Raw genomic sequence first — 14,433 nt, 5'->3', positions numbered from 1 at the left:
AGAGAGCCAAACGCACGTAGTCTTGATTTGTTGTTATGTCTGTGCTGTTCTGCTGTTGCTAATTCTGAGCCTTGGTTGGAAATGGTGTCACCCTGAAAGCATTTAGCAGCTTGAATCTTTACTGCCGTTGTTTCGGAGGTGGAAGAGGGGGATTATGGGCTGTCTGCTGTTACAGAATCAACAAGAACTGTTTCAAATGCCCTCTGGGAGCCTTAAATTAACATCCTGTCACGTTTTATATGACATTTCAATTTTATTGTGCGCCACAAAAAAAAAAAAGGGGGGGGAAAGGGTGCAATTTAAGCACAGCAGCGAGCGGTCACCAGAGTTTCACACTCATCCTGACTGCCGTGGAATAGGCTTAGGGGTTGTATTTTTATATTCTTTTATGATGTGTCTGTTAGGGAAGAATAATATCATGTGAGATGCCATCTTTATAGATGGTGACCTCCCTCCTTCTCAAAGCCTGAAGTCAGTTCAGAACTAACTGTCTCTTATAGAGTTCAAAATGGCTCATCTAGTATCCCACCCTACAGCAATTCCTCTCAGACAGAAATGAGAGCATAGATGAAACATATCACGAGGCGTACCCTATTCGCGTCTCCCTTTTCAATGCTTAGACTTGTGACTAAATGAATTTGCAGGAACGTCGCCGCCCTCCGAAGCACAATGCGGAGTTCAGTCAACCTAACTTGGCTGTGCGTATATGAAGCTCTCTCTAGTGTCACCGCAGGTTGTCTTTCCTTAACAGACTCTTACCAAGCTCCCAACATTCTAACGAGTGTCGCCTCCATGTCTTCCCAGATAGAGAGAACTGCTCCAGACACTTATAGGAAGGCAAGCTCAGCAGTACGGGGATCAACACACAGCTGACAAGTCAACAGGCACACACACAAGCAAACACACACACACACACACTTGCGCAGATGCAGGGCACGCACACACTAGTGATGCGCGGGTTGACTCATAGCCACGGGGCGGGCGGGTTAAGGGTCATGAAATATTGTGTGGATGAATTGCGGGTGGGTGGCGGGTGGGTTGAATAAAGAGACAACAATGAAATGCCTGTCTAATTATTGTGCAGTTCATATCTATAGGCTACATTGAGGTTTTTCTTTCATTATTTGAATCTGGCTAAAGCCTAAGCTTCAGGGCCTAACTACAGCCTACGCGTGCCAAATGCACGCCACTTGCCAAACGCATTTGGGAACTTGGGCAGAAAAAGTTAGCGTCGTTCCACAGAGGCAAAAATAACTACATTTAATCGGATAAGAGAAAAGCGGTGAAATGGGAGAGTTTAAAATACAAAAGACAAGGGAGGGCCAGAACAGTAATGTTTGGGAAAGATTTGGTGAAATGGATAAAAGAGGATGATGGCAGTGCCGACTACGTTACGTGTGATGATTGTGAGGCGCTATACAAATTCGACAGTCCCAAGATGAGGACTTCAAATATGTCAAGGGAACTGTACTGTTCAGATGGGTTGAATGGAATAGCAACTGAAATCTGGACACTGACTGTTGGCTAGGTCTATAACCTCTCACGTAGCCTAATATATTAACTCCTGCAGAATTAAGCATTTCTTGCTGTGAAATGATACACAAAACGTACATTTCGACTCAGGAGCAGGAGTGAAGAGAATACATTCATCTTGAGAAAGTGGATGCGTGTTTAGGGACCGTCTGTAAAGGGGATATCTTTAGCAGCATCATAAAAGCCGATTAGTATTCAACCGCATAAAATATGCATCCCAAGCTGAACTGAAATCGTATCAGAAACATGTCGTTTTTCCACAGCTTTTCATTTCCTTAAAACCGGTCAGACGGATGTCATTGGGAAATGTTTCACTGAAACTCTTTGCTCTGTGAGAGAAGCGGAGATGAACGAGGGAAACTTCACAGATGTTGAAGCATTCATTCTATCGATTTATGACGTTCTTACGAGCAAGGGTTTATTTCGTCTTCTAGGGCAAGCAACGACCGGAGAGAAACTGCATGTATCTAATTATGAAGATACTGACTAACAAATAGCGTACCAAAATGCAAATTATAGGCAGAAAATATCTAAATTAGGCTTAAAATAAATCCCGCACCCCCTGTCAAAAAATTGTTCCGCCATCTCTGACTGTACAGCCCGTTGTCTATATTTTGCGGGTTAGGATCTGGTGCGGGTTTCAGATTTTGACACTTTATCACATATAGTCTGGGGGGTTGCGGATTATTAACAATTGCAGGTGGGTGCAGGTGAACCGCTGACCCACGCATCACTAGTGCACACACACACACACACACACAGACGCACACTTGCACTCACACAGACACCCACACACACACAAGTATGGACATATGCACTCGCAGTATTAGTGCAAATACACACAAATAAACATACATTAAAAAAAATCTCCTCCAGCAGAGAAACCAGCCCTCGAAATCTTGTGGCTGTGAAAGCCCAGTGAGTGAATTGACGTCAGAATGTTTGTCCCTCACGCTGAAACACAGCCCTTTCATGTACAGTACACCCAGCAGGGCTCGATGCAGTTTGTCTCAGATATAAAATAGAGCGTTCCTCTGGCTTCCTCTTGAGCTCCATCAGGTTCCGCTGTTGAGTGGCACTGCACCATATGCTTTAGATTGGACTAAATGATCTGTTGGAGAGAGCAAAACACACACACACACACACACACATCCAACTGAACTGGCATGTAGCACGCTGCTGTTTGCGTGTGTGCGTGTGAGCCGTTCTCTCCGACAGATCGTTTAGTTCAATCTAAAGCGGGCTACGTTTGATGTCGTCATGAGGAGAGGTCGATAGCACTTCGATGATCTAATGATCCGTCAGGAACATCCATTAGGTAAATTCGAACATGATCCCCCCGTGCAGGACTTACAGTTGGAACAGCACAGTCCAGATCAACCAAACACAGAACGGAAGCCTCAAAATGCTTGCTTTTATATGCGCTCCCTCTACACCACTATAAGGACTTAGGCTGTTTGACAGACGTTGGAGCAGAGTCATTCCAATGGCAAACAGAAATACAGGCCCACCGTCCCCAGTAAAGACCCAAATCCAGAGAGGGGCCACCGATGGGAATGAGAAACCATTCAATCCTAACCTTACAGATGTAGTATCTTAATTTGATCACCCTGTTTCAGGAGAACATTCCCGCAATGCAGAACATTTCAAACTTTTAGTGTAATTGAGGTTTAAAAAGGCTTCTAAAGTTTGAAATTTCCACTTTGAAATGTCAGACTTGATTTTTCCTTACGAAAATTCATTATAATTCACATTATAATTCACATTTCCTGTTGCTGTAGGATTATTTTCCTGCTGTGGCAAATCGGCTCAAATGAAGATCCTACATCTGTATGCGTGTGTGCATGCACATGGACGAGCGCACGCACGCATGCACACACACACACAGCGTAGTTTCTTCCATTATCCTGGAGGTGCAGAATCCCATATCACTGACTCCAAGTCTGTGACTTGTAGTTCAGAGCCCGTGGCGGTGGGGTGAGAGAGTCGGGGGAGCTGATCGTCGTCTGCGTTTTGTTTATGTGCAACAAAGTTCCCTGACATAATTAGACGAGACTTTTTAATAAATGCACCAACAGAGACAGACATACCAGTGGCCCCTGCCACCACACTCCCTGCACACACACAAATTCATTATGAATACAGCTCTAATGATGGGAAATGAATCAAGTCATCCATTTTCAAAGTTGTTTTCTTTTTCAAGTCAGTGAAATGTCAGCACACATTAGATGATTATAATGTACCTCTACAGTCCTGGTAGGATGGGTCACAAAGACACAGACCTTGAAGCAAACAAACAGGCCAAAATCTTCACGTAACGCAAGAAAGTGTTTCATCTGGCTCTCGTTCCTATTTGCCCCATTTGTGCTGGAGAAGGTTATTTGTATTATTATATATTTATTTATTTTAGCCCTTTTTCTCCCCAATTGGTAGTTACAGTCTTGTACCATCGATGCAACTCCCATAAAGACTCGGGAGAGGCGAAGGTCGAGAGCCGTGCGTCCTCCGAAACGCAACCCCGCCAAGCCGCACTGCTTCTTGACACACTGCGTGCTTAACCCGCCAGCCAGCCGTACCAATGTGTCGGAGGAAGCACTGTATACCTGGCGACTGTGTTAGCGTGCGTTGCGCCGTCCCGCCACGGGAGTCACTAGAGCACAATGGGACAAGGACAACCCGGCCGGCCGAACCCTCCCCTAACCCGGACGATGCTGGGCTGCAACACAGCCTGGGATCGAACCCGGGTCTGTAGGGACGCAGCTAGCACTGCGACCTCTGCGCCGCTCGGGAGGCCACTGTATTTGGAGAAGTTTGAGTAGATGAGTACAGTACAGAGTTGGCTCGGGTGACGATTGGTTACCATTGGGAGGTCTAGCACCGCAGTCTCCCTCTGTCCCTCTGTCTCTAGCTGGTCTTCCTGTTAGGTGTGAATAGGCCGGGTATGTGACACCAGCACCCAGCGTTAGGGATCTGCCAACACTTACTTTCCACTGTTGATCAGGCCATGGAAACCACATGACAAGTGTGACATAAACTAGTGACATCAGCTTGTTGTAGGCCAGGTTCATCTGAATCAAACTAGCCTATAACTGTTAAGTAGGGTTAGCAATGGGATAGCCTCATCAAGGCATGCAATTGTACAACACCGACAAGAAATAGGACATAAGCCTACAATTCGATTGACTCGTTTGAACTTCATCATGTCTGACGTGTAGCAGATGCTACGCGATTTTTCTGCCGGCGCCGAATCATTTACATACACGCGTGAAAGACATTTTTCGAAATGGGAAGGGTGCAAACATTAAACGTCAAAGTCAAATCCTTCTCTGAGAAGCAGACACGAGTCTGTATTTTCTCCTTTTTTCAACACACACACTTTTGAAGACAAGTCACAGGCAACTTTTGACCTTCGCAATGATCTGTGAATGGCGCTGTCATCCAAGACAGAGTGCTCTATATCAACGCTTCCCTCGGTGATGACATTATAGTGCGTGGCAAGGTCGCAATGGATGTCAAGGTTGCCAACAGAAAAGGGGCAAAGGAAAAGCAAGGTGAAGGTAGCACAACGTAACGAAAGGTACTGTAAAGTCATTCTGAGGCGTATTACTTGGCCACAGCCGAGCCAGCTGTTCGCATCAAGCTTCTCTCTAGAGCAGGTTGCTCTAGTCTAGTCCATATGTGACTGCTGGGGAGTGCGGGGGAGCAGGAGAAAAAACAAGGCTCTCCTTGGCTCTGTTTTTGCTACCTCCCTCCTATGTTTGAAGGCAGGAAATAGGAGTCAGCCCACAGTTCGAGGGGCATGTGGCAATGGTTTATGCTCCTCTGACTTCTAACCTATCCCCTCCGCCCCCACTCGCTCTCTCACACCGCTCCCCTGTCCTTCAAAACACTCTCCCTGGAGCCCCGAGAACACTCCCCAGGCCCAGAACACAAAGCCCAACACAACCCAACACAATGGACTATGGACATGGGGCTTTGTTGGACCCAGTAATACAGAACAGATGGGGGCTGAGGAAAGGGGGAGAAAGGAGGTTTGTGAAATATTTGCAAAGAAAAATAACCCTGGGACACTGTCTAATTATATCTATTTGTCTTGTGTGGTTTTTCGAGGAGGCCATGTGGTTTTTGCTGGCTGCATCCAGGTTCATTTTTCAAATATCTGATCCTACAGGAAGAGCAGGGAGAGCAGGACAAGGGTTGCGATGGAGGGGGGCGATTGGGGAGCTCTGGGGAGGATTTGGGGTTGGGGCCTGGTGGGTAAAAAGATCCACTAATTCTCTTTAATGAGATGAATTAGCCACTTGTTGTTTCTAGGATGTGACTGTTCCAGTTGATTATTGAAGGCCATGACCAGAGTGTGTACCTGTAGCATTGTCATACACAGGTGGACATCCATAGACGTCAAATACTGCCAGGAAGTGTAAAGTGGGTTTGAAAATAAGTGGTTTTGAGTAAACCTGCCTGACAATCAACAATCAGCCCGTAGGTGACAGTCTTTACAAACTACAAGTGAACTTCCTGAAAGGTCACAGGTCACTGTGGTGGTGTAATGCTGAATCAATCCTATGCTCTTAGTCTGTCTTTGTCCCGAGACAGAGACGGAGAGCCCTGGTTTGCGGCCCCCTCTCCTCCAAGCATGTGCACACCCCCACCACAACAGTCTGCGTCTGTCTTTATGTCCTCACTCACTCACCCACTCTCACTCAGTCAGTCACCACATCCTGTCCCAGTCCGTTCTGTCGGTCAGTCCTACAGCAGCTCATTGACTGTTGCATGACTTCTTTTGTACTCTGTCTAATACACGTAACTGGGGGCTTTTCCATCGGCCCGACACGTAACTCTGTGGTCCATTTTGGGCCTGCTGATGTTCTCGACCGTCAAATGTTGAGAAGGAAGTGCTCGTCCCGGCACGGACGGCGTTAACGATGATAAGGATGTCGCCTCTGGTGACGTCACAGTGTGCTGCCAACAGCAAAGCGGGCCCCGTCTTTGGCATTAGAAAGATTGATGGATCCATTTGGCATTCAGCTAAATCCCCCCCCCCTCTATTCACATATTCAGATTTCCCCGTGTGCTCGCTGTAAGAGGGAAACATTGGGATTCGTTCTGCTGACTTTTTATCTCTATTACAGCCTGGAGAGTAGTCAGTCAACTGGAGGAGAATCTCTCCTGATCTGGCTCCCCGCTTCAAGTCTTTGACGCTCTTTAAATGTTTTCTTTGTTGAAAGATGCATGTGCCCAGCCGGTCTCTCTTTCTCTCTCACTCGCTTTCTCTCTCTCCCCTCTCTCTCTCTATCGCTCTATCGTGCCCTCGCTCTCTCTTTCTCCTTCTCCTCCTTCTCCTTCTCTCTGTATCTGTCCTTGCAGGACCCGGAGAGAAAGGGCTTCATCAACAAGCTGTATGCCATCCAGGATGTGTGCATCAGTGTGCAGAATGCGTTGGATGAAGTAGCCTCCTACGGCGAGAGGATAAAGAAGTGAGTCGTAAGCTTCCTCCTCGGCGCCCGGCCCGCTGCTCCAATGCTCCCTCGTCCCCCGCTTCCCCGTGCCAGCGCTGTCGGCATCGCTAGCCCTCACCAACCGCCCCCCCCCCTGTCACATCTTACTCAGCCCCGCCAAGCTGGCTGGAACACACACACTATGTGCACACACACACACCCGTTCATGCATGCACACACACACATACACGTTTCAGCTACACACAGAGGACAGGCAGTAAAGTTATTGAGACTCCCGAGTCAGTTTCACTTGTAGGGTAAAGTTGGAGAATTAAACGATGCGTGTTATTCCCCCCCACGTAAATAAACGTGTTTAGTCTAGACTCTTGAATAGTTTCGTTTTTTTCTCTCCTTCAGGGCTAATACGTATCTCTCCCATTCTCTCCACAGCACCTTTAACTGGACAGTGCCGTTCCTAAGCTGGCTGGCCATTGTTGCACTGTGTGTGGCCACTGTGCTCATCTACTATATCCCCCTACGCTACATTGTCCTGGCCTGGGGTGAGTGCCTGAAACAAAGTACAACTTCTAAAGGCTGTATAGAGCATACAGAAAGGCTACATAAGCTCTACATAAATGCTTCACAATGGTGCATAAACATATAATGGTGCATTCGGTCACATATGGCCGTTCACCAAGGGTACTGTACTGTTCCATTGTAGTCTTATAAACGTAGTAGTAATATACATTTATAAGACTACAATGGAACAGTACAGTACCTTTGGTGAATTTGCTAGATGTGACAAAAACGCACTGTATGTTTATACACTGTTTATAGTGTATGACGTATGCTTATAGATGATTTATGTAGGGCTTATGAAGCCTTTATATATATACTCTACGAAGCCTTTAGAAGTTCTTTGTTTACAGTACCTTTATGTAATGTAACCAGTAAGGTGGGCTAGATTGGGAATGGAAAATCATTATATCTCCTTTATTAACCCTGTCATGTGGGTTGGTGTCTACCTCCATGGCACAGTTGCTCAGGGAACAAACTCAGTGAGCTGAGTATTTCAGACAGAGCTGAGCAGCACCTCCTTGAGGGGTGGAGAGGGGAGCTCTGGTCTCTAATGGTGTCTGCACTCGGCTTTTGAAACACATCGAGTTACCTTGAAGGGCTCAAAGAGGGCTTTGATGACACAGACGGAGAACGAGAGAAGGAGAGAAAAATAGAGGGGGAAAGAGCGAGAGAGTGGAAAGAGCATGGGAGAGAGAGCGTGAGAGAAAGAGATCGAGAGAGAAACAGAGTGGCAGAGAAACAGACAGGAGTTTGAGAGAAAGAGAACGATAGTGGGAGAGAAATGGAGGAGTTTGAGAGAGAAAGAAAGAGAGAGAAAGAGAACGATAGTGGGGGAGAAACAGAGGAGTTTGAGAGAGAAAGAAAGAGAGAGAAAGAGAAAGATAGTGTGAGAGAAAGAGAGTATGGGAGACACAGGAGGTTTGAGAGAGAGCAAGATAGAGAAAGATAGTGTGAGTGAAACAGAGGAGTTTGAGAGAAAGATAAAGATGGTGTGAGTGATACAGAGAGAGAAAGAAATAGAAGGTAGGCGAGCTCTTGTGACCCATGCGCTGAACAGCTCTCTCCCCCTCTGCCTGCAGGGGTGAATAAATTCACCAAGAAGCTCCGTGACCCGTACAACATTGACAACAACGAGCTCCTGGACTTCCTGTCCAGAGTCCCCTCGGATATACAAGTGGTGGGTGTGATTTCGTCCCTTCTTCCCCTGCTCCCACTCCTCTCTCTCTCTCTCTCTCGCTCTCCCTCCATACCTATATATTCACTGATGTCCCTTAGTGATTTATATAGACTGCCGTATTGCTAACACATATTGGAAAACAATATATGACTTTTTTTTTCTTCTCAACCATTATTAAGTGTTTTTCCTGCTCAATACTTCCTGATTTCATTCCATGTCCACAGAATGGATAATGTTAAGTGAGTGAAGGCCTTTATGGGCTGGCTGTTTGAATCCATCCAGAAGTGGCTCCTATAGAGATGCTGTTGTGAGCAAGTCATTATAGATTTAAACCACCAGTTTAACCACCCTCACGCGGTTTAGTTCTACATTAACCGTGAGATCAGATTAACGCTGCGGTCGCTGGGTTGGACGGCGGGGTTTGATCAACTCTTACCTCCGACGCTCTAACGCGCCCAGCCAAGGTGCTGCCACTGTTTAACTGCAATTAAACGGCAGCTTGTGAAAGTGAGCCTGTTATGCGGCGGGGGCGGCGTCCTCTGTGACCGCTAAGCAATGCCTGGTGCTCAGGGCGTGCTGCTGAGAGCAGAGCGACACAGACGCACACCCGACCCAATCCCCTGCCACATCAGTGCCAACATGCTTCCCCTTTGATCGCCTGTTGGCCGCCACCTCTTTGATCTTTACAGGATCGTAATCCTCCGCACCCAGCCCCGCCCCCAGCACGCCCCGTGCTGTTTTACGGTATTCCAGAGCCATTCCAGTGGCAAGTAGCCCCGACCCAAATGAGGCCAAGGTGGCCCTCTGCTGAGGTGCAGCCACCTTGCACACCTGGAGCCGGAGGGGCCGGCAGGTAGGAGGGCTTTACGAGCCTCTTAATGAGGGGTGGCTGGTCGGAATAGCTCACGGACGCGCGCGTGCACACACACACACACACACAGGCAGACAGGCGTACGCAAACACACACACAGGCGAAAGCATGCACACACACACACAGACACACACACAGCCCACGGACCCTGGAGCTCTTGCTACTGCTGCTGCTGCTGAAGGGTTAATTGGTAACAGGTTTCAGCACCAGATTGCGACACCCTCGTCTCACACCACTGTTCCCAGCCAAATATAACTTCCTGATCACCGGACTGGGTGCTCGGCTCCAGAAGGGGATAACTGCGAGCTCCGTGGCTAAAATCGAACCAGAACGTTCTGCCCTCCTCTGCTGTGCTGTACTCTCTCCGCTGCGCTGCCTCCGGTGGTGGGTTCCCCGCATTGCCTGTGTTTCTGGGTCACAGGGGCCTGCAGGGGCCAGGCCAGGGGAGGCTGAGGCTGGAGGGCCGCAGGCCTAAATGGAGCATCCCCTCCCCGGCGCGTGTCCAGCCGGCCAGCTCTGCGGATAACAAATGAAGTGCTATTTCAGGGCCCTCTACACCTCCCACGCTGTCCCCCTGGTGGCCCTCTCTGAGGCCAGGGCAGGGCCAGCTCAGCACTCCACGTCATTTTAGAGGTGCTTTGGAGCAGCCAGGACTGATGACTTTCTAATGACTTTATATACAAAGGGCAGACAGGCTGCTGCGCCACAGGTTGGCATGCAAACGGCTGCTCTGTGTCTATTCTGCGGAAGAACTGTTGTACCCTCTCTCTCTCTCTCTCTTTCGCTCACTCCCTTTCTCGCTCTTTCTATCTCTCCATCTCTCAAAGTCTCTTTCCCTGTCGCTCTCTTTCTCTCGCTCTGGGTGTGCGTGCGTGCGTGTGGTCTCCCAGGTGCATTATGTGTTTATTGTTGTATAACGTCTCACATTTATTTGGTTTGCCGATATGTGTACGTTCACAGAGACCGAGATTGTCCGTGGGCGTGTGTTTTGTGTTTTGAGAGCAATGGATCAAGCAGCATATTGCTGTTAGTCAGTCGCGGCATTGTTCATGAGGCGGCCATTGCTCATGAAGTGCTGGCGGTTGGGTTGGTGGGGCTGGACGGCTGCTACTCCCTCAGCTCTAGTGAACCGTTAACAGTGCACTTCCACGACAGCTACAGGGGTCTTTATAAAAATGTGCTCTTCAGCTCACTGACCCTGGGCCTCGAACAGCACTGTGAACCACCTTTAAAGACCAGAACAAAGGGGGGGGGGGGGCACATTGGTTGAAACCGCTACCTACTAGCCAGTTCACGTTGTCAGCTGCTTCGTTTTCCTCCGGGCTTAATGTTCTTCATAGGCTGTAACCATAATGGCTGCCTTGTATACTTTCCCCTCTGGATGGCTGGCTGTGATTTTTATACCAGAGTAAGCTACCTTGCATTCTAGGCTAGGGGAATCCTTCATGTGCCCTTAAACGAGGCCAACAGACATAATCAACTTAAGTATTTCCAACCTGCCATTTGGGACAGCTCCGTGTACCAGCATGCTTTATGATGCCATTAGCCATGTGAGCTGTGGACTGCATAAGTAGGAAGATAGCAATTAGCATAGCAAGTGCTCCTTTATAGCCAATATAAAGTAGCAGGTTTACTTTAAACCCCTCCACAGAAATAGACACGACTCGTCATTGAACTCCAAATGCAGGCTGGGGACCTTTTTTTTTTTTTTTTTTTTAACAATCTTGATGTTGAGGATGGCTCTGATTGGCTGCTGAGGAGGGGATCCCAGAGGTCAGGAGGTCAAAGGCAGGGCGTAGGGGGCTGAAAAGGGCTTAAGGGCTGAGGCTACTTGTGAAACACCATCCATCACGTCTTCCACTCTGCTCTGCCACAGGCCCCCTCATCGTCCCTGGGACACATTTCAATCTTTCACTTGAAGCAAGCAATTAGTCTCCACTCAGCAGCCTACAGACTTGCCGGGGAAACGTTCCGTTTGTTCTTTGTCTATTTGCCTGCTTTCACCTTGACATGCTTCTTCTCTGTGAAAACTCAACAGGAGTACCGCTGAGTCCCCTGTTTATGGGTGTCGGTGCGCTAGCTGTTGTTTTTGGCACCGTTTAATACCCCTAATGCAAGGTTATAGGCATCACAAAAGATGAAGCCTGCAGCAGCTTTTCTCCCCCTGTAGAAACAGCATAGTATCATTAAAACGCCCTCTCTGTCTCCTCTCATTGACTTATTTATATTTGCCTTTTCCCGCTCCGCTACCCGCCCGCCCACCCAGGCGCCTTCAAACCGGAATCCTCTCGCTTAACGACAGGGCGGCAGTGAGAGCGAGAGAATAGAAAGCCGTGCGGAACACCGGGTCCCGGGACACCGCCAGCCGCCACCGTCTGACACTGCTAAACAAAATGCTCTCTGGTATGCGCGGCGCCCCCTCCGCAGTGCACACTTCAAAGGCTGTTTTGTAGTTTGACTGTCGACATGGGGGAGAAGAGAGGGGGGAGGGTGGCGAGGAGAGAGGAGCGAGGGTGGAGCAGCCTTTGAGCAGCGCCAGGTCTTTTACCCACTGTCTCCCAAAGATGTTATCTCTGTGCTCCACACTTTGTTTTTAAACAAATTGCTAGCTCACTGTCGTCACCTTTTTCCACTCCCTCTCTTTCTCTCTTTACCCCTTTTGGGTTTTTTTCTCACTTGCTCCTCTCCCTCTCCTCTTTTTTGACTTTAACTAGCTCGCCATGTTTTCTTGTGCGGGGCGGTGTAGCTTTATTAGGAAGGGTGAGCGTGAGCACCAGCGAGCGGCGCCGTGAGTGGTGCACGGCGGGCCTGTCACCTGGAAGGTGGAAGGGAACGGGTGACGTGTGAGAGAGCGTCTCTCCCTGGCAGCTCTTCTGAAAGAGATCTTTTTTTGATTGAGCTATTATTGTTTTTTCCCCCTTCCTTTTCTTCTGTCTGGTTCCCTCCTTTCGATAAGAAAACGAGTTTCTCCCAAAATGCAAACTTTTGTTTGTCTAGTTTTGATTTTGATTTGAACGGCAACAGACAGTCCCAAATTGCTAAATCTTTTTTAGGGGGGGGGGGATTGTAGGCGTTTTATTTTATAATGGGGCACTAACAGGCAGTGATCTCACAATATCCTGCTTCGGATACTTTGTCGGCTTTTTCCTCACTCCCTGCATGCTTTTGAAAATATGCCCAATGTTGTCCAATGATATATGAACAACAGAACTCAGGAGTCAGGACTGTCACTGTGCTCCAGAAAGTAACCAGAACGGCTCCTGGCAAAGCACTTATTGAAAGTGAACCTGTCCCACCCCCCAAATGTGCATTCACTCACTCACTCCCTCTCTCGTTCATGAACTCATTCCCTCCCTCACTCCCTCACGTATGGACATGGCAGGATCTCAGGCTCACCCGACGATGGCGTCCTGCCAGCTCTGCGATGGCCCCCTAAGCGCCCGTAATGAAACTCTGACTGACACAGCGCAGCCCTGCATACCAGCGGCAGAACAGATGGGACGGGGCCGTATAAAACCTGTGTCCCCTCGGCGTCTGCTCCAGTGTCTGCTTTAGTTGGCCAGACGAGAAAATTATCCCCACCCACATGAGAACAGTATCTGTCATCACCCCCACTGTTATGTGGCTGGACCCTCTCTCTCTCTCTCTCTCTCCCCGGATCTGTGCACATCACCAGAACCAGTACAGATGTACAGGACCCCTCTTCTAGTTCCTCCACTCTGCAATCGTCCGCTCCGGACCTCTCTCGCACTGCCCATTCACTCAACCGTATTTGTTCAGCTGTAAATTGATCCTGTGTTTTGTCAGATGTTCTGCTCGTAGGCCGTGGACAGCGGCTCTGAATCAGCCCCGTCTGCTGTGCTAGCGATGCGAACACGAGGAGCGTATGGTCGCCAGTCACCGATCCCTTTATGGGTGAAACATTGGTGGTGACCGCTGTTGAAGGGGAGATGAAATAGCCTACAGTGTGTGGCTGGTTAGGGGGGGGGGGGGGGGGGTTTAATGCAATGCCCGTGTGATGTGTCTGAGTCATGTTGTAAGACAGATGAAGGCTAGGTTAGACAATGCCTGTTGAAGTGGCACTGTTAAGCGGTAGGAGACGAATGGGAAAGCTCTAGCTAGCGCTCTCAGACAGCCACGATGAGGGATTTCTTGTGTTCCGGCCGCAGCGAACAGCGACCACACTGGAGATGGGGAACGCTTCGATGACGTCAGTCACTTGTCTGGCGAATCTGAGAGGGTGTCAGTCAGTGTGGAGTGTAGTGTACCTCAGGCTTTCAGGGATGCCAGCGTAGTATGTCTCTGTGTGTTGCACGACTTTGTCTCTGTGAGCGAGGGGCAAATAGAGTGACAAGCCTTTGGTTTTTGAGGCTAAGCCACTATGCATGAACACCCATTACTGAGTTGAAAACGGAACTCCGAGAGTTGTTTTTGATAGCTTTATACCGACCGTGTTTAACGGACGATTCCTTTGTATCTATGAAAGAAAATGTGTGCTGCAGAAACAAACCATTACTGAATCCATGTCATATGGCTCCCTGTCCACCTCAACATACAGTACCATAATTAGTATGAGGCTAAGCATCGAGCTAAATACTGTAGCCTTCATTTGTTGCCCGATTTAAAAGAAACAATAACAATGGTAATGAATAAAATGAACCCCTGATTTATAATGTTGTTGTTTACCCTTTTCTTTTTACTGCCTCTCTTTCTCTCTGCCCCCCCCCCCCCCCCCCCCCTTCTCTCTTTACCTCTCAATTTCAATTCAATTTCCATTTCAATGTAAGGGTTTTGTTGTCATGGGAAACATATGTTAACATTGCCAAAGCAAGTGA

General features: G+C 48.4%; 1 protein-coding gene across 1 annotated transcript in view; it reads left to right on the top strand.

The window, feature by feature from the left end:
• mctp1a (multiple C2 domains, transmembrane 1a) overlaps positions 1 to 14,433 on the top strand; it is a 102,543-nt gene that overhangs the window by 85,170 nt on the left and 2,940 nt on the right. The window contains exons 18-20 of the mRNA XM_039013888.1: positions 6,901 to 7,010; positions 7,422 to 7,531; positions 8,630 to 8,727. Coding sequence (XP_038869816.1) covers positions 6,901 to 7,010; positions 7,422 to 7,531; positions 8,630 to 8,727 — 318 coding nt within the window. The remainder of the gene's footprint in view (positions 1 to 6,900; positions 7,011 to 7,421; positions 7,532 to 8,629; positions 8,728 to 14,433) is intronic.

This window comes from Salvelinus namaycush, chromosome 18, assembly GCF_016432855.1.
Source record: "Salvelinus namaycush isolate Seneca chromosome 18, SaNama_1.0, whole genome shotgun sequence".
Classification (NCBI taxonomy): Eukaryota; Metazoa; Chordata; class Actinopteri; order Salmoniformes; family Salmonidae; genus Salvelinus; species Salvelinus namaycush.
This window is presented reverse-complemented; position numbering and strand designations above follow the sequence as displayed.